The sequence below is a fragment of the Lutra lutra genome, chromosome 12, assembly GCF_902655055.1.
Source record: "Lutra lutra chromosome 12, mLutLut1.2, whole genome shotgun sequence".
NCBI lineage: Eukaryota > Metazoa > Chordata > Mammalia > Carnivora > Mustelidae > Lutra > Lutra lutra.
The window spans coordinates 82,912,737-82,938,669 of NC_062289.1; the positions used below are offsets into that span (position 1 = coordinate 82,912,737).

The 25,933-nt window shown below is 61.2% G+C and overlaps 1 protein-coding gene across 28 annotated transcripts in view; it reads left to right on the top strand.

Moving 5' to 3' along the window:
• Positions 1 to 25,933, top strand: part of NCOR2 (nuclear receptor corepressor 2) — a 208,505-nt gene that overhangs the window by 156,502 nt on the left and 26,070 nt on the right. For 17 of the 28 annotated variants that reach the window (XM_047697890.1, XM_047697898.1, XM_047697896.1 and 14 more), the window contains 10 exons: positions 217 to 359; positions 7,652 to 7,799; positions 9,750 to 9,800; positions 10,829 to 11,456; positions 18,186 to 18,306; positions 19,238 to 19,394; positions 23,468 to 23,632; positions 24,405 to 24,544; positions 25,225 to 25,327; positions 25,564 to 25,668. In XM_047697890.1, the coding sequence (XP_047553846.1) occupies positions 217 to 359; positions 7,652 to 7,799; positions 9,750 to 9,800; positions 10,829 to 11,456; positions 18,186 to 18,306; positions 19,238 to 19,394; positions 23,468 to 23,632; positions 24,405 to 24,544; positions 25,225 to 25,327; positions 25,564 to 25,668 (1,761 nt within the window). The remainder of the gene's footprint in view (positions 1 to 216; positions 360 to 7,651; positions 7,800 to 9,749; positions 9,801 to 10,828; positions 11,457 to 18,185; positions 18,307 to 19,237; positions 19,395 to 23,467; positions 23,633 to 24,404; positions 24,545 to 25,224; positions 25,328 to 25,563; positions 25,669 to 25,933) is intronic. The other 11 variants (XM_047697904.1, XM_047697917.1, XM_047697912.1 and 8 more) reach the window with 3 other exon arrangements.

The following is a 25,933-nucleotide window of genomic DNA, read 5'->3' on the forward strand; positions in this document are numbered from 1 at the left end:
CCGGTTCCTGGAGCCAGGGCCTTTTGCCCCTGTAGCCTGGGTGGGGAGGGGTGGTGGCTAGACCCCTGTGTCCCCCACCCCCCAGCACTCCTCCCCGCCCCCGTCTGCTTCTGGAGCTGGGATCCTTGTGCCTGCATTCAGAGCATTTTCAGCCTGGGGCTCCAGGCCGTGGGCACGGGCCCCTGCCTCCTGTCACCTGCTCCCCTTCCTCCACAGGTCTTCTGGAACACGGCCGGAACTGGTCGGCCATCGCTCGGATGGTGGGCTCCAAGACCGTGTCTCAGTGTAAGAACTTCTACTTCAACTACAAGAAGAGGCAGAACCTGGATGAGATCCTGCAGCAGCACAAGCTGAAGATGGTGAGCACCCCGCCCCCAGCCCGACACACACACACACACACGCACATGCACACGCACGCCGTCCCGCCTGCCCGGGCCTCATGTGGGGGCTGTGCCCTGGGCGCTCACGGCCCCTGTACCAGGCTCACCCTCCCAGTGCCCCACCTCGGCTCCCTTGCTCTCCTGGGTCTGATGCCTTTGGGTGTGTGCAGGAAGGAGCATGGTGGGTCGGGCCCTGCCTCAGCGAGGCCTGTGGCTGTCAGTGCACTGGAACAAAGGTCCAGGGGCAGATGAACCCCAAGTGAGTGTCTTCCCCCAACCCCCCCCCCCCCCCACCGTTTGACCTCATGGTCTTAGGGCTGCCTCGGGGAAGGAAGGACTGGTCAGGGAGCAGCAGGCCTGGCCCTGGCCTCCTGGCGCCTCCTGCTACCCTCTGGCCTCAAGAGGAGCCAGGAGCCCAGGAGGGCTCGCTGAGATTGTAAATGGTCTCTGCGGACAGAACCGCTTCCTTCGTGGCTGATACTGTGAAGGGAGGGCCGTTTGGGGACATCCTCTTCCCTTCCTCCTCTCCCCCCTCCTTTCTTTCCCTGCCCTCTTCTGTTCCTCCGTCCCTGACGCCATGCCCCTGCCATGCATTGTCACCGTTATAGATCTGGGGAAACCGAGGCTCAGTCAGGCTCATCAACAGCGGACTTGGGGTTTGAACCCACACCTGTATGACCCAGGGACCCATGCTTTGGTCACCAGGCTGCATCACTGCCCCCTCCCCCAGATCAGGCCACCTGTTGCTGGGTATAGAGCATGTGCAGCCTGTCCTGGGAGGCAGGGCTGAATTGCTCTCCCCACGAAGCCCATGGGGGTGCCCAGACCGCTGAGGCATGCAGCGTGGCCGGCAGGCGGGGGCAGACTCGCCCTACTTGAACTGTGCTCGAGCCCCGTGCAGATTTTAAGTGCGCTGTCCCCGGCCGCCCTGGGCGGGATCTTACTGAATCAAGTGTCTAAGCAGCTGCGGGCTGTTCAAGGCCAGGAGACACCGTGTCATGCTCCTGTGGCAGGGCTGAGGCCGACCCTCAGTCTTAGGTTGAGCTCTTGTCTGTCTCCTGTTCCCAGTCACATCTGGTGAGGCTAGACCACCTTTGCCTTCCCTGCGTGCTGTTCACATGGTCCCTGGTGCTCCTTTAGCTTCTGGCAGTGCTCCCTGGTGCCCCAGGAGCTCTCCTTTTTTCCTAGATTTTCTAGGACTCTGGTTTCTGCAGGGAGGAAGACTCAGGGAGGCATGAGAGTGCAGAGCACCTGTCTTTAAGGCCTGTTGAAATCCCGTAGAGCAGCATCTGGGAGGGGCTGCTGGCTGGTAGGGAGGCAGCCTCTGTGGACACCAGCTAGGAATTAACTTGGGGGGAGGGTGGTCCCGAGCTGGGCCCAGGCACAGGCACGGGAGGAGGTCTTCCTGCTCCCTTTCCCCCTCCTCCCCGCTTTTCCCTCCTCTTCCCCAGCCCCTCCCAGCCAGCATGGACGCAAACCTGGCCATAGCCCAGGTTGTTGGGTTACAGGCCTGCCCTCCCAGAGTCCCTCATGGCACCGTCCTGCTGTGGCCCCTGGGACCCCAGGACTTGAGAGCGCGGGTAGGAGGGCCAGAGACCCCTGGTGGATGGTGCAGTGTGAGCTCAGGGGTGAGAGTGGAGTCAAGTCCCAGCTTGATCATGGGGCACCTGTGTGCCCGTGGGTGGCAGTTTCATCCCCCCCCAAGCCTCAGTTCCCCATCTGTGAAGTGGGGGAATAGGGGCCCTTACCCCGAGACCCCTGGTAAGGACTGAATGAGTTACCACTTTTGGGGAACTGAGTGCTTGCCCGAGGGGAGTGCTGTGCGAGCGGTGGCCGCCCTGTCTGCTCCCACTGATAGTGCTGGGAGCAGCAGTGGTGGAATTCTGTCTCAAAGCCACTCACCCCCTTTTTTTCTCGGGGGCGTGGGAGGCGCTCTCTCAGATGCTGTATGCAGGAGCAGCTGTATGCAGGGACTCTGGCCCAAGAGACCCAGAGTCTAATCCAGGTCTTGCCGCTTACTAGCTGTGTGACCATGGGCGAGTGGCTTGCCCTCTCTGTGTGCCGTTTTCCCAGCTCTGCAGTGGGGGCAGTACTAGGGGCCCCCTTGGAGGGCTGTTAGGACACTCACCTAAGTGGGTGGATGGAAGGGCCTGGAACAGGGCCTGGCCCGTTGTGAGCACCCTGCAGCTGAGAGCTATGACTTTGGTGGCGCTCGTGGCCGCCAGATGCCCAGTGGCTGGGATCTCGCGTGCCCCGGATACGTGCTGTATATGGAGTGCTGCCACTCCTCGACTGGCTGAGGGATTGACTGCTCAACTGATTGATTGATTGGGTCGGTTAGTGTCTTTCATCTGAAAGGCAGCCTAGCAGGATGGCGGAGAGCAGGGCTCTGAGCTGGAGGGGGCCGATGGTGCCCATGGGCACACAGCCTCCGCACTCGGGCTCGGTGTCCTCTGTAAAGTGAAGGTAAGGCTAGGACCCACGGTCAGGCTTGTGGGGAGCCGAGGAGTCCTTTGTAAGGTGGGGGCCGCGCCCGGGGCCAGGCCTTGTCCTTGCCGTGCACTCAGTAAGCCTCTCCTGAGTGCCTACCGTGCGCCTAGTGGGCAGTGTGCGTGGGCTGTTCCTGCTGGGCGGAGGAGCTGGGCATTCCTGGAGTGGACGGCAAGAAGCCGTCTGCCAGTGCTGGGCTCCGGGTGGGTTGTGCTGGTCTAAGAGAGGTGTAGTGGTAGCTGATGGAGGAGGCTGGCCTTTTTGTCACCTGACCCTATGCACTGGTGGGTCATGAGGCCAGGAGACCACGGAGGGGATTTGAACCCGGGTCTGTGGAGCATCCCTTCGTGGGCCTGCCCTCCACTAGACGTGGCTCACACAGGACTCAGCAGAGCATGGTCTTGCCTGGTGAGCCGTGGACCAAGTGTGTTGGACCAGGAGATAGGGCCAGCAGGCCGTGTTCTGGGGCCCGCAGGTGGCTGAACCTTGCTGACCACTTGTTTTGGTGAGAAAAGGCAATTTGGGAGTGTGGGGCTGGTTCTTGTTCCCAGCTGACCTTGAAGGAGCAATGGAGGAAACACAGTGAACACATCACAGGGACCCATCACGGGAAATTGGGCTCAGCCTGGGTCCATTCATCCCGATGGGCCACCCAAGCTGCAGGGGTGAGTTCCCCGTCACTGGAGTATGCAAGCAAGCCTCACAAGATGCTACTGAACTCCATGACCTCAGCCTCCCACCCCTCCCCGGCCCACTCCGGTCTCCAGGAGGAAGCTCTAGGTCCTTATGAATCCTGAAGCGGGGGCAGCCACCTCTGGCCATTGGCCAGTTCCCGTCTGGAGCTCAGAAAGACATGTTACCCTTGTCCAGTGCAGGAAGGAGCTGAGGAAGCAGAGGGTCAGTGGGTGTCCCCTCCTGCTTTACACCAGGCCTGGCCTGAGCAAGGCCGTGGGGCGACATCAGCAGGAAGCAGGATTGGGTGGGCAGGCGCGCATGTCCCAGACTTATGTAACATTTGGCATTAGTGCCTTCTCCGAGGTTTTCCTCCCCCTCCTTATGGCCGAAGGTTACCCTTTTCTCCCATCTGTGATTCCAGGCCCTGGGGCTCAGCTTCCGTGTTTCTCTGTCTCTGTCTGTCTCAGTCCAGGCCTTGCCTTGCCTTGTTTCCTTCTGTTGTCTCCTCTGTCCAAGGCTGCATAGGCCTGGAGGGGGACACGGTCTGGACAACAAAGTGCTTAAACCTGACCTGCATTCAAATGTGAGCTACTTGACTCATGAGCTGTGTGATTTCGGAAAAATGTCTTTGCCTCTCTGAGCCAGTGTCTTTGTCTATCAAGTTCATTCATCTAAAGAAACTATTACGGGGCGCCTGGGTGGCTCAGTGGGTTAAGGCCTCTGCCTTCAGCTCAGGTCATGATCTCAGGGTCCTGGGATCGAGTCCCGCATTGGGCTCTCTGCTCGGCGGGGAGCCTGCTTCCCTTCCTCTCTCTCTGCCTGCCTCTCTGCCTGCTTGTGATCTCTGTCTGTCAAATAAATAAATAAATAAAATCTTTAAAGAAACTGTTACAGAGCACCTGCACTCTAGGTGACAGGCCCTGTTTCAGGTAGGCTGGGGACAAAGCAGAGAACAAGGGTGCTGGCCCTTTAGGGGCTAATTCCAGTTCAAGGGACAGATGAACATACAAGTAATTTCTGATTCTGGTCTGAAGGTGATAACGTGAGGGATATAGTAGAGAGTGATTGATGGGGGGCTGGAAGCACTAGCTGATTTTGACAGGATAATAGGGAAGATCTTTCTGAGGAGGTGGGGTCTGAGCGAAGTCCAGATTGAGGTGAGGAAGTGAGTCACACTAGTGTCTACAAGAAGGAGGTCAAAGCAGAGGAATGACTAGTGCAAAGGCCCTGTGGCCGAGGGCCCTGTAAACATGTTTGCACAAGGAGGCCAGTGTGTTTGTAGCAGGATGACCGAGGAGGGCAGAGGTGGACAAACATTTTGGAGAGGTGGGTGAGGTCCAGATCTAGACCATGCAGGGCTGTATGGAGGGGGAACAATTGGGGTTTTCTATCAAGGGTTTCAGGGAGCCCCTGGAAGGTTTGAAGCAGGGGCAGTGTATTCTGGCTTATAGAGCAGAGGTGTGTCTCCGTTGTCTCAATCCAGGAAAACACTCAGGCACATAGTAGGTACTCAATAAACAGCAGCTGCAATCATACCTGTCTTGCCAGCATCTCCTGTTCCGCACACCCCTCCTGATTCTGGGGGTACAGGGCCACATGTGGAAGGATTTGGTGTAATTCCTCAGACACTCAGAAAGTCCCAGCCTCTCAGACCCCGTGTTGGGATTTGAGTGTTGACATCATACTTGCCGTGCTTGGCCTTGAGTCCCCAGAAGATGCACATCCCGGCCAGGCCCCCAGGAGCCCCGGTTCCCTGCCAGGCTCCCAGCACTGTGGAGTCCCACCCAGCTACCCCGCCCCCGCCCCGGCGGTAGATCTCGCCTGCCTCACCCAGCCCAAGCACAGGAGTGAGTCCCTGCCTGCTAAAAATAGATTGGGGAAGAAGGGGGATCCCTCAGCCGCACCCACAGAACCCACATGCCACACAACTTTCTCGCGCCTCGTGGGCTCCAGCTGGGCCTCTGGGAGAAGCTTGGGGTTTGGGGCAAGGCCAGGCCAGCCCCTGGAGCCGGGGGGGGGGGGGGGGGAAGGGGGTGGGGGATGGCAGAGCTGGGCGTTCCCACAGTGGCCAGGGGACATTCGGCAGGGTGGGGCTATGGCCCTGGCCTGTTGGTGACGGAAACCGTGACTAACGGGCAAACGGACGTTTTCCTTTTCCTCCCCACATTCTGAGTGGCTACGCTCAGAGGACCCCCATTTGCTCAGGAAGAAGGCAGGACAGGAAGTGATCCCACTCCCAGACTGGGGCTGGGGCTTGGGGACCCACTGAGGCCTGTTCCCAGCCCAGCCATAGTGAGGGCCTGGGGCGGGCCGACCCTGCAGCGCCTGGAGCATGCAGGCCATTTGCCCCGAGAGTTTTGGGTCAGGGGCTTTCTCCAGGGGGCCAGGGGATTGGCGGAGGGGAGGTTCCTGTTTCCTGTACCAAAGGACCACAAACGAGGTGACTGAGAACAATAGAAAAGCATTCTCTCACAATCTGGAGGCAAAAATCTGAAATGGAGGTGTCTATAGGGCCCTGCTCCCTCCGGAGGCTCCGGGGAGAAGCCTGCCTTGCTCCTCTAGCTGCTGAGGGCAGCTGGTCGTGCTGGACATTCCTTGGCCACTGGACATCGCTCCCTACGTGCTTCTGTGTGCCTCTGCATCCGGATTCCCCCTCTTCTTATAAGGACAGCAGTCTTACCGGACTCAGGGTCCGCCCTAATCTCGTATGACCTCATCTGAACTAATTACATTTGCAAAGAGCTCATTTCCAAATAAGGTCACATTCTGAGTTTTGGGCGGTCAAGGATTCTGGGGGGACCATCCCCGGGCCCATGCGAGGGGCTTCCCTGAGGCTCTTGGCGTGTCTGAGGTCACCACAGGTTCTACTTCCTTCCTTGGAGATCCTGAAGGGCTCGGGCTGGGACCCTCCTGTCACTGCAGCTGCATCAGGGCGGGTCATCCCCTCTTGGGAACCAGTCCACTGCCTCCGGGAGTCCCTGGTCGCCTTGAGACCCTAGCACTCCGCCATCACATGTACCCCAACTCTGCCAACTGTGTGTTCGAGCCTCAGAGGCCACCCGCTCGGTCAGCCGGTTAGTAACCGGCAGATGTGCTCAAACCTCGGTACCCCGCCCCGGGAGGGGCAAAGACAGCAGCTGTCAACCAGGAGGGAGAAGCTCGCACTCAAGCCGGGGGATGGGCATCTGGCCCCATGAGTGAGGGAGCCGGGCTTCCGGGGACGAGGGTGCCCTGTGGAGGGCCGTGCAAGTCCCCGCTGTGGGAACCTTCTTTCTGCTCCTTGTGCACACTGAGCTGGGCCCCCCCTTGGGGGTCTGTACTCGCACTTCCCTCTACCTGGACCACCAACCTCCAGGGCTTTGCCCGGCCGGCTCTCTCTCTCTGTGCTCCTCCTTGGCTCAGAGGTCACCTCCTCCGAGAAGCCTTCCCTGTCCGTTTAACCCCCGCCCTGTCTGTTTTGATCTTGCTCATGTCCCCACCTCTGAGTCTCTAATTAAGTGATATGTTGTTTGTTGGTCCCCTGACTAGAAGACCTCTGTGGGCAGGGATCTTGTCTACCTTATTCATTGTGTGTCCTCAGCCTCGAGGCTGTCCTGGCATGCAGGAGGTGTCCTGGAAAGACTGGGGGAGTGAAATGATGAGGTTCCGAAACCAGTCCTGTCTGCCGGGGCTCCGTGAGAGGCAGAGGTGACATGCAAAGGAAGTTTCCCTCCTTCATTTGCTTCCCACGTAGTGACTGTGCCTGGCACAGTGTCCTCCGGGACATCTGGTCACTGCTCTGCCTGGGGTCGTCAGAGGGGCTGGACCAGTCACAGGGGGCCTGTAGGCAGAAACAGCCCTTCCTCGCCTGTCCCAGAAGGATGTCAGGGCAACTGATCGGCCAGGCTGTACCATACACGTATCTGGGACTTGAAGGAAGCATAAAGGCCTCAGTAAAAGTAGCCACTGGCATGCTTGGCCGGTGGGGCGTGAGGGGGGAAGGTCGCCTCATGGCCACTCGGCTGGGATCACCGTCCACTGCACCTGTGACAAGGCCCCGGGCACAGGGAGTTCCTGGGCTGACAGCCCAGACCCAGGCTGTGACTGCCGCTGTCCCTGTGCCCTAGGAGAAGGAGAGGAATGCACGGAGGAAGAAGAAGAAAACCCCAGCCACTACCAGTGAAGAGGCTGCCTTCCCGCCTGTGGTGGAGGATGAGGAGATGGAGGCATCGGGCGCGAGCGGGAACGAGGAGGAGATGGCGGAGGAGGCAGAAGGTGAGGGACAGGAACTGACTTGCCCCAAGAATGTCTGGGTCCTCCTGGAAAGAGGCCTGAACTGCCTTGGAGGGGGAGCATGGTGCTGGTGATGGAGATGGTGTTGGTGGTGATGGTGATGGTGGTGGTGATGGTGGCGGGGTTGGTGGGGATGGTGGTGATGATGGTGATGGTGGTGGTGATGGTGGTGATGATGGTGGTGGTTATGTGGTGACAATGGTGATGGTGTTGGTGATGGTGGTGATGGTGTCGGTGGTGGTGATGGTGGTGGTGATGGTGGTTGTGTTGAAGATGGTGGTGGTAAGATGGTGGTGGTGGTGATAGTGGTGGTGATGGTGATGGTGGTGTTGACAGTGGTGATGGTGGCGATGATGGTATTACTCCCAAATGCTCCAGTTTGGGTGATAAATTACATGGGTCTGTTCCTGTCCCCCATGGCACGTTGTCCCCAAAGACCCCAGCCCCTAGCTTAGCTGAACACCTGTGCCTCTCCTGTTCCCTTCCTACCCAGGGCTGCCCCATTTGGGGCCTCGTGTTCCTGGCGAACAGAACCCTCTTTCCTCTTGCCCCTGCCTAGGGTGCCTTCCTTTTCCTCCTGTCTGCCTACCTCTGCATTCAAACTCCCAAGCTTCTGCCAACATGGTAAAGAAAGGAGGGAGTCACCTCCTGGTTCCTCAAACCAGGCCTGCAAATAAATTCGAGCCCTGCCAGCCCCCAGTGCATTCTCGGGCCTGAACCTCACTTCCTGGTTGAGAACAGAGAATTGGGCCATGTGGCTGCTCTTGCCTCAAGCTGGGGATAGAGTCTGGCCCCCTTACTGCTCTGGGTCTCTCTAATCCAAGTTGGTGAGAGGCCTGGCCAGCGTCTGAGTGAGCACCACCAGTCCCTCTGCCCTTGTTTTCTGGGTCCTGAATTTATAGCCAGAAAAAGAGAAGGAAGCAGAAACCCAATCCCCCCTCTTTAAATATCCTCCCAGCTGTTTCTGTGGATAGGATGCAGCCTTAGTGGGAGAGTAGAAGGAAGCCAGACTTCGGCTCAGCATTAAGACCAGAACAGACACTGCCCAGTAAGAGAACTGTGTGGTAGAGAAGTCCCCGTCACTTGTAGGGCTCACATCCCACAGTGGGGGTGGTGGAGGGACATTATGTGCTTGGGTGGGGGAGAGGGAGGGGGAGGGCTGGTCTGGCAGAGCTGAGGCTCTGTGACCACCTGATGGCTCTGAATGGGTCCTGTGCAGTGGGCTAGAAAATCCGCACAAAGGTACAGGGTGATACTCCCATCACATGGGTCAGTTTTGGAAACCGAGGCCCAGGGAGAGAAGAACTACTCTCACGGGGTGTCACGTAACTGGTGGAGTTGGAGTTGGCCGTCCAGCCAGCTTTTGCCCGTAATCCTGTGCCTTGTGACCAGGAAGGGGGAGGTCAGAGAGGTTCCGGGTTAGGGCCTGAGGTCACCCTCGTGGAACCTTCTAGAAAGCCCAGCCAGCCCCAGCAGCATGACAAACCCCTCCAGGGGGCAGGCAGTAAGTGCCTTGCTGCATCCTGGGCAGCCGGGACTGAAGGAGGCCTTCGTCCAGGGCCATGGCGGCTCCCTGCCTACCTTGCTCTGGGGCTGAACGGTGGGATGGGGTCCAGGGCCATAAAGGCCGCTCCTTCCGCCCTGCCCACCTCTGAGGTCGGCATCCCCACCTCCGTCCTGGGAACACAGGTCCAAAGAAGGCCAGTGACTTGTCCAAGGACACCCAGGAGTGGGCGGGACTGGCCCTTCTCCCTGCACCACTCTGTTGCTGGCCAAGGCTGCTGCAGGTCACCCATGGGTCTGAAGGGAAAGGGCACGTCACTCCGAGATGAGGCCACAGGTCCCCCTGTTGCTCGCCCCCCTGGCCATCTCCTCTCTGCCACCTGCTGCTCCTGCCGCCTTGCTTCTAATCCTTCTCTCGCTTCCTTCCAGCCTTACACACCTCTGGGAGCGAGGTGCCCAGAGGGGAATGCAGTGGCCCAGGTACGAGTGTGGCCGGCTGGCCTGGCGGCGGTGGGGGGGGGGCGAGGTCGGGGTAGGGCTGTGCTGGGGTCAGGGGCATCCCGAGGGCACCTGTCCTCAGCGAGGGGCCCACTTCCGTGAGCATGCCTCTGTGAGTGCCAACATTTGTGCTGCTGCTGCCTCTGTCCGCCTTCCCTGTGTGGTGTCTGTTCCCCATGCTGTTCCCTGACTCAAGCTTGCAGATCTGTACGCTCGGCTTCACTGTTCTGTTGATTTTCACCAGTGTTCTCGTCTGTGACTTGCACCTTGTTTGATTTCCCAACAGCAAGTGCAGGGCTTTTCACTTTGTCCCCATTTTACACAAAATGGGGGAAACTGAGACCCAGAGAAGTGACAGGAGTGTTGTTAAGGCTGAAGAGCCCGGTGGGAGGCAAGCTGCCCTCACCCTTCATCCGGATGCACGTTCAGTCACTCGGTTACCACTTCCCTGTGCACCTGCCAGGTGCCGGGGCTGTGTGGGCCTCCCGATGGGGGATGCCGTGGGACGGGACGCTTTCCCCTCAGGCTGTTCAGAGTCCCCTGACACAGTAGGGAAGTCACCAGTGTCACCCTGTGCTGCCACACCCTGGCTTACACCCCCTGTGAGCCAGGATCTGCTTGCCCACTCTGCAGAGGGGGAGAGCAAGGCCCAGAGGGAACCTGCGTTTCCATGGCTGGGCTTCTGGCTAGGGCACAGCCAGCTCTGGAGCTCAGATGAGAGCCCCTGGCCCTGGCCACATAGGGGTGCCAGTGACCCCAGGGGCTGGAAGTCAGTGAGGTGTCTGGGCACCAGGGTCAGCATGGGGATCAGGTGGCGGGGGAGGGCAGGGCCCTAGGACCGGGAGGGGCCGGCTGCCCATGTGTGTGGGAGCCTCAGGGCTGTTGGGGTGTCCAGCTGTGGGGCCACTTAGGGCATCCTGAATTTGGGCCCCGGAGCTGGGATGAGCAGTTCCAGGTCTACGCCTGAGCCACCCGGCACCACTCACCCTGCCCCTCTCTCCCCCTCACAGCCGCAGTCAACAACAGCTCTGACACTGAGAGCATCCCCTCCCCCCGCACCGAGGCCGCCAAGGACACTGGGCAGAACGGGCCCAAGCCCCCGCCCGGCCCGGGCCCCGACGTGCCACCCCCTGAGCCACCCACCCCTCCACCAGAGGACGCTCTGACTGCCCCTGAGCCCACCCCGGCCCCTGAAGCCGCCCGCCCGCCCACGCCCCCGCCAGCACCCGCATCACCCACCGCACCCCCTCCTGTGGTCCCCAAGGAGGAGAAGGAGGAGGACGATGCTGCAGCCACCCTGGCGGTGGTGGAGGAGGAGCAGAAGCCCCCTGTGGCCCAAGAGCTGGCTGTGGACGTGGGCAAGACGGAAGAGCCCGGCGAGGTGCCCCCCACGGAGCCCGTCAAGAGCGAGTGCAAAGAGGAGGCCGTGGAGGAGGGGCCCGACAAGGGCAAGGGGGGCGCCGAGGCCAGTGCCGAGGCCACGCCCGAGGGGGCCCTCAAGGTGGAGAAGAAGGAGGGCAGCGGCCCCGGGGGCAAAGCTCCCACGGCCAAGGGTGCGGCAGCCCCCCAGGACAGCGACTCCAGTGCCACCTGCAGCGCAGACGAGGTGGACGAGCCCGAGGGAGGCGACAGGAACAGGTGAGTGGGCAGAGCGGGGGGCAGCTTCGTCCTCTGCAGCCAGCGCCCGGGCAGCAGCACACCGGCCGACTCGGCGTGAGCCGAGCATGGCTGGACATGGAAGGGAGCAGCCGAGGGCCGGTCTGGAAGGGGCGCGTGCCAGGCAGCGGGGTTGGCTCCCTGGGGCCGTGGCACGAAGTCCCCCAGACCGGGTGGCTGCAGGTGTGCGGGTGTGGCCAGGTCCCTGCTCCCCCGAAGGCTCTTAACTCCTCCGTCCTCACGCGGTGTTTTCCTGTGTGACCCCGAGCCCAGAGTTCTTCTCGTGAGGACTCCGTCACTGGATTCGGCTCCACCCTGATGATCCCATCTTAACTTGATCCTGTCTATAAAGAGCCCCTTTCCAAATTAGGTCACATTCATGGGTCCCCGGCTGTTTGGGCTTGAGCATGTGTGAGGGCTCAGGAGGTGGTGGGGGGCACAGTTCTATCCTTAACAAGGCAGGAACAGCAGGTGCCAAGGCCTAGGGGCGGGAGACAGCCTGTGTGATTCAAGCGGAGTCCTGTAGCCGCTGAGGGTGAGCAGGCCGGGCCAGGTCGGGGCTGCAGTCTGTTCTCAGGGGAGTGCCCCCGCTCAGCTGGGTGTGACTCGGGCTCGGAAAGCAGCTGGCCGCCAACGCCGGGACGTCAGTGGGGGTCAGAGAGGCACCGGGAGATGGCTGCCGTGTCCCTGCAGACAGTGGTGCAGGTCTGCCCGTGGCTGCTTGTGTAACACACTGCTGAGACCCCTGGGGGCTCGTGTCCCCTCCGCCAAGGGTCCGGGTGCTGGAACTTGGAGGCCACCGTCCTGGCTCAAGTTGACTGAGCCGTTGAGGCTGCTCTCGGGGCTGGCCTTGGGGTCCCCCGTGCCGTCCTGTTTGGGTGCCCCCATCTCTGAGCTGCGTTCCTCCCTTTCTTACCTTTGTCTTTGCTCCTGGGGTGAGGTGCCCAACCCCACCTCCTACCCAAGCCCCTGGAGCACTGGATTTTGACTGATGGTTGAGGATCCTGAAACCCCTGGCCAAAACCAAAAGCTCATACCCCTGAGTTGGGGCTGGCTGAGGGCAGAGGTGCAGAGACCCGCTCCCACCCACATCTGGACGCTGGAGGAATGTTTTCTAGTGAGGCAGGCGGGTCGTTTTTATTTTGACTAAAAACAGTGCGGTCTGTTGTCTCTCCTCTCCTGTCTCGGAAAAGTTCTGGGCAGAGTGAGAGGGAGGAAAATCTGACTTTCAAATAGCAGAGTTCACTCAGAGCCTTTCCTCTGCCCCGTGATTCACCTTGGGGCATGTTAAAATGGCAAGTTCTAGAACATTTCATGTGAAAGTTGGATTGATCCAGAGCTCTTTGGGTCTTCCGCCACAAAAGGAAGTGAGCCGTGTTTTGTGTGTCCGGGGTTCCCTGGGAGCCCCTGCTGGCAGGAGCCTCACCCCGTCATGTCAGGAAGGTAGTCTGCTGGGTGGCTCTGTGACCAGCAAAGGCCCGGCCACAGGCTTCTTAGGGCTCGGGGGGTCCTGAGCTCCTTGCCTTTGGGAACAGTATGCACGGGGGCCCGATCCTCCGGGAAGGGCCCCCGGCCAGAGACCGGCTGCTCCACTCACTCTTTGTGCCTGGGGAATGGAGTCAGGGCGGGCGGCTCCCCACCCTGCTCCTGCTGGCCACAGGGACGGAGTCATGGAAACGGGTTTCTGCTCCTAGCGGGAAGAGTGCTGAGCTCATGGGGCAACCATGCTGATAAGCAGCCTCCTGGGTTCACATGGCCTCTGGCCAAGACTGGGGACCGGGGAAGGCTGAGCTGAGCCCCGCTAGCCCCCGGGATCCCTCCGGCCAGGCCTGAAGCCCCAAAGGCTACTTCAGCCTCCCTCTCTCCCCCAACAGCCCCACCCAGGGACGTGTCCTTCCCTCCCCCAGCTGGATCTGGCTCTCTCCACTCTTCCTGCCTGAATGTCCAGCATTCGATCCCTGGGGAGCAGCGGCCCTGGGCTGGGAGTCAGGACACCTGGTTTGTCACACCCTGTGTGACCGAGGCTGGTCCCCCGCCCTCGGAGCCAGGCTGGACTTGGGCCAGCTTGCTGACCTCTTCCTGGCTGGCCGCCTGCCACCCCCTCTCCCCCCAGCCACAGCCGCCCAGGCAAGATGCATCAGAGCAGGCCCTGGCAGCCAGGGCCTCCCGGAAGGGCTGGCGGGACGGGTGGGCCCCTGCACGACCCCGGGTCCTGGCCGGCCGCCCACGGCCCTCCTTCCCACTGGGCAGCCCTGGTGTGGTGAGCTGGGCGTCCCTGGACGGGCCCAGGATGCATCTCGTTCCAGCCCCTGCCGGACAACCTTTGGAGAGAGAAATCATATTCTGCTTTGACTCTCCATCACCTTCTGCCACGCAGCTCTGCCTGGGAGTTTTCTTGGCTGACGACCAGAGATGGTGGCTTTGATGGCTAAGCCTTGAGCTCGCCTGGCCTCCTCTGTCCCAGTTTCCAGAGAAGGTGCCTGGGCACTTTCTGGCGGGGTCGAAGACTCCAGAAAGCCCGTTTCCCTGGGCCTCTGTTTTCTCTGAGATGGGTGTGGGGTCCCCACTTTCAGGCTTCCCGTGAGCATAATGGACGTCATAGCATAGACTGCAGCCTGGCGGCAGGCCCACACATGCTAGGTGCTCAGTGAATGGTTAGCTGCCTGCGGAGCTGCTTTAGGAGCACTGAGAGTTTACTCTGAGAGCGGGCTGGAGTGTGGCTTCTTCCCCTGCACCCCGGAAATTCTGAAGGAACCCCAGCAGCACTTTCCCTTTTATTTCTTTATTCCATAAATGATTGACTGGGTACCCGTGTTTGCCCAGGGGCCCTTCTACGTGCGAGGGATGCTGGGAGCGGAACAGATGAGCCCTGATCCCACTGGGATCCCAAAGAGAACATTGATAACTGGGTGATGGGAAGATTAGGGGCGCCGGGCAGGGGCCATGCATGGGGCAGTCAGGGAGGCCTCTCTGAGGAGGTGGCATGGGTGGGTCATCAGGGCCTATAGTGGGAGATGTGGGAGGAGCAACCGGTGCAAAGACCCTGTGGCTGCTTGAGCTTATGTTCAGTGGAAGGCAAAGAGGCCTGTGGCAGAACAGAACGAGGGAGAGGGCAGGAGAGGAGGTGACAGGTGGGCAGGGACCTGGCCTCACAGGAAGCAACAGAACCATGTCTATGCAGACACGGTTCATAACCAGCCTTCCCTCACCCTCCAGCCCCATGCATGGCAGCAAGGATGATCGGAGCCTGATGATCATAGGGAAGCCAAGGGGGGTGTTTAGCAGAGAGGGTGTCGAGACCCAGGGTGTCCCCAGTCCCCCATTGCCCATCCCTCTCCCCCAGCCCTGGCCCTCCAGCATGGGAAGAAAACCCACAGTGATGCGAAGATCGCCTGACCCGCTCAGTCCCAGGTGCTGCTGTCCGTGCTTCCTGTGCTGCCCCTTGTTCCACCCACAGAACTGTCCTGGGAGGGCAGGGGTGGCTGCTCTCATGCCCATTTTACAGATGGGGAAACCGAAGCACAGTGGTTCTGTCCTACAGCTGAAGGTGGGCTTTGAACTGGGAGCCTGGGCCCTGAACCGCTCCCAGCCGCCTTGCCAGTTTCCCCTCTCCTCCCGGGTCACATGCCTGGTGCCAGGCTCCGAGAGCCCCTCCCCCCTCCCCCCGGACTCCAGAGAGGAAAATAAAAGCTGCTGTCTTCCAAGAAAACAAAGGAAAGAGCATAGAGGCAGGGCTGCCCCTGAGGAGGGCTCCTGGAGGCAGCGCTCACCCGCTGTGGGGGCTGGAACGAGGGAAGTTGGGAGTCCTACTCCTTTCGGGGTTCCAATCGCTGAGGCTTGTCAAGGACTTGAACCCAGACCCTTGCTCTTGGAAGCTGGTCTCTTACAGCAAGCGGGCAGGTGGGCGTCAGGAGGCCTCTCATGAACCGAGCTCCTGCCTCCCTCGGTGGGACACTCAGGAAGGAGGAGTCCGGGTCTCTGGGTGTGCCCCGAATGGGGGCTTGCTGAGAGCATGTGAGGGGCAGTCCCTGCTGCCCTGCTCTCTAATGTGACTGGTCCTCCCTGGGCGAGGAGCTGTGGGGAAACCGAGGCAGGGCCCAGGCCCATGGGGAGGGCCCTAGTTCCCTGGCAAAGACTTCACTTTATATGTGTTATAAAAACATATTTAAACTGATAGGAAATGTTACTTTTTAACTTTAATACTTGTGTCTTATAGTAGTTTCGTATTTCTGTACACCCGTAAAATAGGGCATTTCGTCGTTCGTGGAAACAGGACAGTCAATCAAACTCTTGGTTTCATGGCTAGCGTATAGTACGTTCTTTATTTTCGTCTCATGACGGCTTAGGGAGCCATCCTTCACTGACTATACAATCCAGCCACACCGCGTGCGGGGGAGTGGATTTTAATCTGTTCACAGCGGTGTGCAGCCGTCACTGCCACTGAACCCAGAGCTTCTCCGGCACCCCAGAAAGAAACCCGTGCCCTTCAGTGTCACTCCTTGTTCCACCCCAGCCCCTAGCCTCCACCTGCCTCTCTTCTGTCTGTGGATTCTCGCCTTCTGGATAGTTCCTATCAGTGGCTCTCCTCACAGTGCGTGGCCCGTCGCGTCTGGCTCCTCTCAGTCGGCATCTGGCTCTTAGGGTCTGTCCACGTTGTAGCGGGTGTCCTGCTTCTTCCTCGGGATGGCTGGATCTCAGTCCGTTGTGTGGACAGACCCCGTTTGGGGGTACTTTCGTGGTTTGCACCTGTTGGCTGTGGCGATGGTGCTGTTGTGATCTTCATGAACAGGTTGTTCTCGTGGTCCTGTGTTCTCCGTTCTCTTGGGTGAACCCCCAGGAGCCGGATGGCCAGGTCGGGTGATGACTGCGTTCCGCCTCTAGAGGAACGGCTGGACTGCTTCCAAAGCACGCTTGTTTTAAAATTAACGTTTACAAGTGTGGGTTGGTTTAAATGGGTGCTGGGAGGCAGAGGGGAGGGGAGGCCGGGCATGGCGTATGCATCGAGGCAGGTGGCAAGCGTTAGGACAGCTGATGGCGTCTCTGCTTAGGCCTGTTAGGGTGCCTGGGCCCCGGGGCCTGAGTGCAGGAGAGTAGGGAGGGTTGGGAGCTACAGGAAAGGCCCCAGAGCTGGGGAGCAGAGGGTAAGCAGGGTCTGGGGAGGTGGAGAGGTGAGGGCGGGAGGGAGGGCGAGCAGGTGGGGAGGACCATGGAGGCCAGCTGAGCATGGAGAAGTCAGGACGACCTTCCTCTGCGCCTCAGGCAGCCCCAGCAGGCGTCGCCGTGTCTGTGTCTGCTCAGCCAAGCGTGTGGCAGATGTGGGTAGGAGGCAGGTAACCGCAGGACAGCCTGTCATGGCCACGGCTTTGTGGCTGTGCCACCGAGAGCAGAGGGCACCTAGGCCTAAATCAGGTGTCTGCCCGGCTCCATCTGTAGAAGGAGGCGTGGTTTCCTCGTCACTGGGGGTCTGGCAGCAGCTGTGGGGTCATGGACAGGCTTGAGCCCTGTCCTGGTTAGCACGGCTCTCGCCTGGAAGGCAGTGGCTGTGGCTTACAGTCCGCGCGTGGCATCACCTGGTACGATCGCGGAGCACAGTGGGGGCTGTGCCCACAGGATCCTCTGGCTCTGGGGACCCGGCCTTAGCTTTGCCCTCTGGGTGAATCCCGGCCTGTGACCGATGCCCTGGTGCACCCTGTTGGGTTATCTGCTGCGGCGTCCTGCAGGCTGAGACTGGATGCCGGGTCCCTGTGCTCCCTAGGCACAGCCCTGGGTCTGCTGTGTGTTCAGCAAGTGCAGGTGGCAGGAGAGAGTCAGCAGCTGGGCAGGAACCTGGCAGCCCTGGTGGGTGGACGAGGGTTTGAGGCTGCAGCAGACTGAGTTCCCACCTTGAAGACTTCATGCCAACTGGGGGGCCAGACAGGGTTTGTGGCAGGTTGCTGTGCCCAATACTTCGGGAGTTCCTAGAAATCCCTGAAGACTTCTTGAAGGAGGTGACATCTATGAACCCCTCAGGAGCCCCACCCCACAGGGCAGGCTCTGCCCGGGTGCCTCAGACACTGCAGCCCTACATTGGAGGGACCCTGCCCCTGGCATCCGCTCTCAGGTGCCCAGTTCTGTATGTCCGCAGCAGGTGGACGTGAGCTCGCTTTGGGGAATGAAGCATTTACAGGCCTGGTTCAGCCCCGGGCCACACTTCTGGCTGGCGTAGACCGTGTACCAGCTGAGCAGCTGCGGTCTACCTTCTCTTAGCTCTTCGGTCAACGTGAGGTTGCAGTTGGTGGAGATTTCTAGTTGCATGGGTAGTTTCTCCAGCTCCTGTCCTCCAGTGAGCGGGGTCCACTCCGCTCGATGCCCTGGCGCCCGAGCCTCTCACATGGGCTCGCCGAGCCCTCATCCAGTGGATTCTTCCGTGTTGCTACAGCTTCCGAAGGGCTGCGCATGCCTCGGGCCCTGCGCTGGGCTTCCCTGGTAGTCTGCTTGGCTCGGGCTGTCTCAGGCCAGTGTTGGATCCCGGCCTGGGTCTCCGGGCCCAGAGGAGGGAGGGAGGAGTCGTCTGACCCCGATCCCCACTCCCAGAGTCCTGGTGGGTCTCCTGGGCCAGGTGGCCCTGGACACGTGCCTTACTTCTGGCGGCGTCTCCAGTCCCCGTTGTGCAGGGCTGGAGCCAGGAGAGCCAGCTGTGAGCCCCCGGGCTGACGCTCGTCTCTCCCTCAGGCTGCTGTCACCACGGCCCAGCCTCCTCACTCCGACTGGCGACACCAGGGCCAATGCCTCACCCCAGAAGCCTCTGGACCTGAAACAGCTGAAGCAGCGGGCGGCCGCCATACCCCCCATTGTGAGTGCCCAGGTGCCCCCTCTCGCACCCCAGGACTCCTGCCAAGGAAGGCCACGGCCGCCGTGCCCCCCACCCTTCACCTCTGCTTCGGGAAGGCAGTGCATCAGGGCAGGCGCACAGCCCCTGGGGGCGGCAGTGGGGGGCAGCACCTGCAGCCTCACTCCTCCCAGCCCTTCCCAGCAGCCTCCTGTTTCCTGGAGAAATCCCCATGGAGATGAGGCGGGAACGGCTCCAGGGAGCCGGCAGGCGAGCCGGGTGGGGCTGTGCGGGAACGAGGGAGCTCGCAGCCTGCAGGGCTGCCTTCTGCCCTCCTGGCCTGGCGCCCCTGCAGGCCTTTGGGCCTGGAACGGCCGTACCCACCAGGCTCCCCCACCCCCCCGGGGGTCTTCCAGAGCTCCCCCAGACCAGGAACGGCAGGTCCCAGCACCCTGGGGAGAAGGCCTCGCTCTAAACAGGAGGCCCTTGGGGGAGGCTACCCAGAAGAATCTCCAGGCCCCTTGGGGGAGCCCTTTCTTCACCACGACCCAGCCGCTGCCAACCACCCCTCTCTGAGCAAGTGTGCCCGGGCTTCCCCAAGTGCAGCGGGGAGCTGTGGGCTGAGGGGCTCTGAGCTGACCGGGGCTTTCGGAGTGAGGTGCACAGGGCGGCCCGGGCTACACTGCTGGCTCCCCAGGGCTGGGTGCAGTCCCGTTTGTCAATGCTGATCTCTCTGAGACCCACAGAGACTCGGGGCCCAGGCATGGGCTCCCCACTGGGTTGCTGGGATGTGCGAAAACCTGCTCTCCTGTCCCTGAGCTGTGTGCCCTTGGGCACCTCACTGCCTTGGCTCTCAGGCTGGCTTGTCATGTGTAGGGGGCCCGGAAAGCTGTTCCTCAGCTAAGTGGCCCCTGGACAGCCTGTGAAGCTATGTACCTCCCCCTGCTTCTCTCAGCAGGTCAGCAAAGTCCATGAGCCCCCCCGGGAGGACGCAGCTCCCCCCGCCCCGCCGCCACCACAGCCCCTGCAGCCGGAGAACGACACCCCCCAGCAGCCCAGCAGCAGCCCTCGAGGGAAAAGCAGGAGCCCCGCACCACCTGCCGACAAAGAGGGTGAGTGGGGGGGGGCCTGCAGGGGTGAGGGGTAGGGGTGTCTATGCATCCAGGGCAGCTGCTGCAGACGCCGAGCAGAGTGGCAGAGTGGGCCAGCCAGAGGGGTCAGACGGGTGGAGGGGACAGCAGGGCACGGCGGGGACGGGGGCGAATCAGAGGACCCCTGCTCTCTCTGAGGTAGGCCCATCCTGGCTTTCAGCCAAGTCCCCCCGCAGCAGGATGGCCCCTGTTGTGCTTCCGGGGAAGCCAGAAATCCACATTTTCACCCGAGGGGCCGTTTCTCAACGTTGGCAACTTAAAAACATTTTCAGAGCATTGTGTATGCGCATAAGCCCGTCTGTGGCTCAGCCTGTGATTCCCCGTGGTTCAGCCCACCCGTGAGCTCCCAGAACCGTGGACAAGCCTCGGCGCCCAGCTGGCGGCAGCTCTGGGGCCTGGGCAGGAAGCACTGCTCCCTGCAGTGCTCAGCCTGACCTTGTTCCAGCCCGAGGTCGCTGGGTTCACTGGGGTGCCCGTGGGGGTAATTCCCTGAGAAGCTGCCCAGGGCATGCTTTATTGTCGCCACGTGAAGCTCAAGGTCGGGGGACAGGCAAGGCGTGGTTTCTTGTTCTCTGGATTGTCTGCCTCTGCCTCACGTTCCCCGCTGGACCCGAGAAGTTCCAGGCCTGCATCCCCAGAGGGGCCCCCTCCCCAGGGCAGCCCGGCGCGCCGCACCTGCCGTGTGCGTCACAAGTGATGGGCAACGGCCCTCCGGAGGCTTCCCCGTGCTGGGCCGGCCTACGCGTCTGCCGGCCACTCTCCGAGTCGGAGGGCAGCGGGACCCCCGCCCACCCTCCCTGAGCAGCACAGCACAAGGGTGGGCTCTGGGGCCAGGCACCACCTGCACCCTCTTGGGTAGAGCAGCCCTTCTCTGGAAAGCCAGGCTGGCCCTGGGCCACAGGCCGCCTCGAAGGTGGTGCTGCTTGCCCAAGGACAAAGAACAGGGCTGTCCCTGAAGGAGGACGGCTGCATGCTTCCCACAAGTGACACGGGCCTGCCAGACATTCCCTGTTTAGTCAGCCTGCCCCTCACCTCCCTGCAGCCACTCCCACCTGCCGCAGGAAGTCTCCGATGCCACCCGCAGGGGCAGGCCTGCATCCCGGCCCGCACACAGGCTGGCTTGCGGCCCCTGGACCAGGACATTTGTTCAACACCTGGGATGCTCAAGTGCTGGTCTAGGGCCCGGGGGTGCAGCGGCGAGCAAGACGAAGTCCTTGATTCAGGGAACTCTTCATGTGACTGAGAAGGACCCTAAGCCAGGGCATGAGCATAAGAAAGCAGGATGACTTTAGGTTCGTTCACACAGTTGAAGAACAAAGCAGGGTGAAGAGAGGCTCAGAGGAGCTGTCTCTGTGGAGATGATGACTCAGTCATGGGAAGATCTGGGGGAAGGGCGTTCCAAGCAGCAGAAAGAGCATGTGCAAAGGCCCTGGGGTACTTTGATGTGTTTGGGGAGTTGCCAGAAGGTCGCTGGGGCTGGGGAGAGGGTAGGATAGAGAATCAGAGAGGGAAATGGCTCATGATTGCTTAGGGCCTTGTAGGCCATGGTACCATGTGGATTTTGTCTCAGGTATGGAAGAAGCCTTTTCAGGAGGAGACTTAATGTGTTTGTCTTGTGGGAGAGAATCTAATTCCATTTTGGAAAGATCTCTTTCTCGCTCTCCAGTCATTGTTGAGGAGTAAGGGCTCCAGGGAGTTGTGGGCAGATGGGGGAGGCCACAGTGCCGTTCCTGACCACCGTGGTGCCAGCCTGGACTGCATGGTGACCATGAGGTGGGGAGGAAGGGGGTGCGCGAGGAGTTTGCTTCAGAGGCAGAGCCAGGGGGACCTGCTGACGAACTCGAGACAGGGTGAGGCCGGGCTGTCTGTCTGCTCTCAGGACCCAGCTGGCCCCCATACTGGGGCCAGGACAGCCCGTGACAGGGGTGGGATTTGCCGGGCAAGAGCAGGGTCTGGCTCTGGAAGACCTTCCGGCTTTGGGGCATCAGCCCAGGGGTTGGCTGTGCGGTGATGTCAGGGGCCCAAACAGCTCCAGCCCGTGTCAGACCTGAGCAGGGCTGTGCTTGCTGTCCATGGGTGGCTGGGCACCACACAGGGCTGGCCAGGGCCTGCTGGGACAGGTCATAGACCCTGTCCTGGAAGGAAGGAAGCCAGCACCAGTGGTTTCTGAGTCTGGCCTCGGGTCGTGCTGTTTCCTGGCGTGGCTCCCCGCCGCAGATGGCGCGCCGGGTAGCAGACACTGCGTACATTTCTTGTGGGGTCTGCCCGCCACTCAGTGCCCTTAGGCACAAGCGTGAACTTGACATCCAGCACTACCTTGCTAGTCTTGCGGGAACCTTCCCTATTGCCTGGCTCCTGCATGGAGCAGCTCAGCCAAGCCAGTCCCTCAGCTCCCCTGGGGACAGCTGGAGGAACAGGTTGTCTCTACAGGCTCTCGGCCTCCTGCCCAGCCTGGCCCAACCCCAGATTTCCCTTCCAGCCCCGGAGCCCACCCCCGCCCACCGCAGCCCGAGTGGGGCTGCGGCGAGCAGCGCACAGACTGGATAGCTGGACAAGCCGAGGCCCGGGGGGATTCCCGGCCCCTGTGACCCTGTCCTGTGGGCTGCCCACTTCAGCAGGGCACAGGTTCAGGGGGACCTCGGTCTCTTCTGGGCAGGGGGAGAGAATCTGGAGCGCGCACGCCTCCCCGGCCACCGGCTGTGCCCACAGCAGGCATCACTAATCGATGCTAACACTTGGCTGCCGCAGCTCCGGGGGCTGTCAGAGCTTCCCTCTGTCATCTGGAGGTGGCCCAAGGGATGACACCTGCCTGCTATTCTTGTCCCAGGGCCTAGAGAGTTCTGGCGATTCCAAGTTGTGTCTCCTGCCCAACTTCTCAGCCAGTTCTCTCTCTTGGGACTGGTCTTCCAGCCAGTTCTCAAGGGAGAGGTTCAGAGCTTGAGGCAGATGTCAGTAGAGTGGGAGGTGGGCGGGAGAACAGCATGACGACAGACCGAGCCCCTGGCCTTTGGCCCTGGCCACAGGGTGTCCTCCAGGCCTGAGAATCTGGGGCCAGCTGTCGTTCACCCTCCTGCGGGCACAGCGCCTAGTGAAGGCTCGGACTGCAGCCTGTAGCCTGACTGCCTGGGCTCCAGGCTCCCTCCCTTGCCCACCATGGTCCTTTGACCGGGTGACTTCCCCTCTCCTGGCCTCAGTTTTCCCATCTAAAAAACAGGGATGATCAGCAGTTCCGTTCCGGGTGCAGCGAGGATGAGCAAGTTGGCACATACGATGCCCTTGAGAAGTGCCAGTCTGTGGGAGGCCTGGGCAGGGGAGGGCGTTGTGTGATCTGAGCTGCACGGGCCGGCGAGCGGTCAGGTCCTGACTGAGCCAGGGACTTGCTGGTGACCTTAAGCGTGCCACCGTGTGTCTGTACCTCCGTTTCCCCCTCCGTACGGCAGCTCTGGCCACAGTCTGTTTCGCACGAGCTTACTAAGGAGCCTCCTGGGGTCCATGCCCGCGGGGGGTGCTTAGCACAGTGCCCGGCACGTCGTCCCTGTTCGACAAACGGCTGCCTTGAGGGTGGTTCTCCCGAGCGTCTGGACCTCCGGCCACCCGGCCAGGGCATACGTATCATAGCAAGCCTTCCTCGCTGTGCAGAGGCCAACCAGCTTTTTCTAGAAAAAGCCAGACAGTAAATACTGCAGACTTCATGGCCAGCCAGTCTCTGCGGCCGCTGCTCAGCTCTGCCGTGGACAAGTCCATGGGTGGCGGGCCCCGTGCCTCCAGTTGCCAACCCCTGCATTGAAGCTCTGTCCACGCGCCTTGCTTGCCTGGCACCCTGGGATTTAGAAGCTCCCTAGGATCATGAGGGCTCAGGGCTCAGGGTGGGGCCGGCTCCCAACACAGACCCCTCTTCCTGTTGGCCGGGACCCCATCCTTGCCCAAGGCCAGTGCTGTGGGCACAGGAGGGCCTTGTTTGAGCAGGCATGGCAGGGCCACTGGGTCCCCGAGGGGGGCCAAGTTTGGCTGACTGCCCTCCCTCGTCCCCTCAGCAGAGAAGCCTGTGTTCTTCCCGGCCTTTGCCCCCGAGGGCCAGAAGCTGCCCACGGAGCCCCCGTGCTGGACGTCAGGCCTACCCTTCCCTGTGCCCCCTCGTGAGGTGATCAAGGCCTCTCCGCATGCCCCTGACCCCTCCGCCTTCTCCTACGCCCCACCTGGTGAGTAGCTTGGCCCAAGCTTGGGCTCCTCAGGTGCCACGCTGGGTCTCTGGGTGCCAGCTCCGTGCAGTGGTTGGAACCATGTGCAGAAGGAGCTTAGAGTCTGCTGGGACCCAGCAGGAGGGATGGTCTGGTCAGTGAAAGGAGAGGAGGAGATCTATAGAGAGTTGAGAAATTGGCAGGATTAAGATCGGGGCCACTGGTAATAGGGAGTCATAGGAGGTGCTCGTGCTGGTGAGGGGCAGCTCTAGAGTGGGGGCTGTTTTCTACCAGTGACTTAGAGCTGGAGAAGGGACAGGTGGAAAGAAAAGCCTGGGGAGACCACAAGCACCAGGTCAGGTGAACCAGAAGACCCAAGTCAGAGGTTAAGACTTTATTCTGGGAACGCTGGGGAGCCATGGAAGGTTACAGCGTGGTGGGGAGGATGTGAGCCCATAGACTTATTAGAAAGATCCTTCGGTTCCTGTGGGGGGATGGGCTATCACTGCGGGGAGGGGAGGTTTGTGTAAAGTTGCAACGGGGAGACCAGTTCCCGGGTCTGGGCCCGACGGGGAGGGTGTGGGGGTGGCTCAGGCCAGGGACTGGGCTGTGACGGGGGGAGGGAGCCTTCCCTGAGTTGTGACGTCTGAACTGAAGACACAGGGGCTCATCAGGACAGAGATGGGAGGAGCAGCAGGGGCACGTGTGGACAGGGAGGTGCCTGGGGTGGGGGGGTTTATCTGGGCCACGGCCACTGCTGGGGCCCTGTGGTGGACAAATGTGTGCCCTGCAGGTCACCCACTGCCCCTGGGCCTCCATGACAGTGTCCGGCCCGTGCTGCCGCGCCCACCCACCATCTCCAACCCACCGCCCCTCATCTCCTCCACTAAGCACCCCAGCGTCCTCGAGAGGCAAATGAGTGCCATCTCCCAGGTGAGGCAGGAGGCTCGGCGCCCCCCCCAAGTGTCTGTTGGCCTGGTCCCCGGAGAACAGCTCCTTCCTCTTTTGAGGGTTCAGTCTTTCCATCTGTAAAGTGGGGACATCGGGCGCTGGGTACCCAAGGGGCTAGGGTCATCTCTCTACACAGCAGTGCTGGGGCCTCAGCTGGCTGGAGCTTGTCCCAGGCACTCGGGACCTTGGGCCTCTGGGGCAGTCAAGAGCAGGGGCTCTGCAAGCAGATTGTGTGGCCTTGGGGCAGTTACCTACGCTTTCTGTGCCTCGGTTTCCCCTCTGTGAAGTTGAAGATTGAATGCACTAGACACATAGCACGTGGTGAGCCTGTGACTCCCCGCCCCTTGGCCTCCCTGACCCCACCCACCTGTGTGGCAAGGGATGGGGGCGAGGGGTCTGCTCCGTCCCAGCCCCCATGAGTGCACCGTTCCCTTGAAACCATACCGGGTCACGAGGGCCACTTCACAGGTGAGGAGATCGAGGTCAGGAGAGCCAGGGACCTGTCCGTGGTCACTCGGACTTGAGGCCCAGTGCCCCGACCTGCATGTGATCTCCTCTCGGGCTTTCGTGGAAGGGGATGTCAGGGCACTCTGGCTGGGCTCGGGCATGGGGTGGAGGGACTGTGAGGGCCCCTTTGACCCCATGACCTCTGTCCCTCACAGGGAATGTCCGTGCAGCTCCACGTCCCATACTCCGAGCACGCCAAGGCCCCTGTGGGCCCCATCACCATGGGGCTGCCCCTCGCCATGGACCCAAAGAAGCTGGGTAAGGATCGCGCTCCCCTTCCTGGATGGCCCAGGCTTGGCTCTGGGGGTCCGTGTTGGGGGCATGAGGGAAAGCCGCTTGGCCGCTGGAACTGTGGCCTGAACTTGAGGGCAGGGGGTGCAGTTCCAAATCCCTGGCTGTTCTGGAGCTCAGCCCCTGGACAGGATTAGGTGGGGGCCCTCCCTCTGAGTCTCTACTGCAGGGGCGCATGGCTCACTGCTCTCGCCCATCCCCAGCGCCCTACAGCGGAGTGAAGCAGGAGCAGCTGTCCCCGCGGGGCCAGGCTGGGCCACCGGAGAGCCTGGGGGTGCCCACAGCCCAGGAGACGTCCGTACTGAGAGGTGAGGGCGTGAGGGGCGGGCGTGGGGCCCGGGGTCTGTCCTGCACCCCCAGCAGCTGCCCCTCTGCTCTTTGGAGGAGGGTCGAGGTAGGAACGGTATCTTTTATCCAAAATCTGCTGGGCCTCGTTCTCTCCCAGAGGGTCCCAAAGCCCCTCTTCATAACGGTTCGCCTCTTGAGGGGCAGTGGCCCTTTGTGTTGAGACAGCAGGGGCCTCGCAGGTCAGCGGGAGCACAGTCCCCTGGGAAGGGGTTGCAGACACCCTTG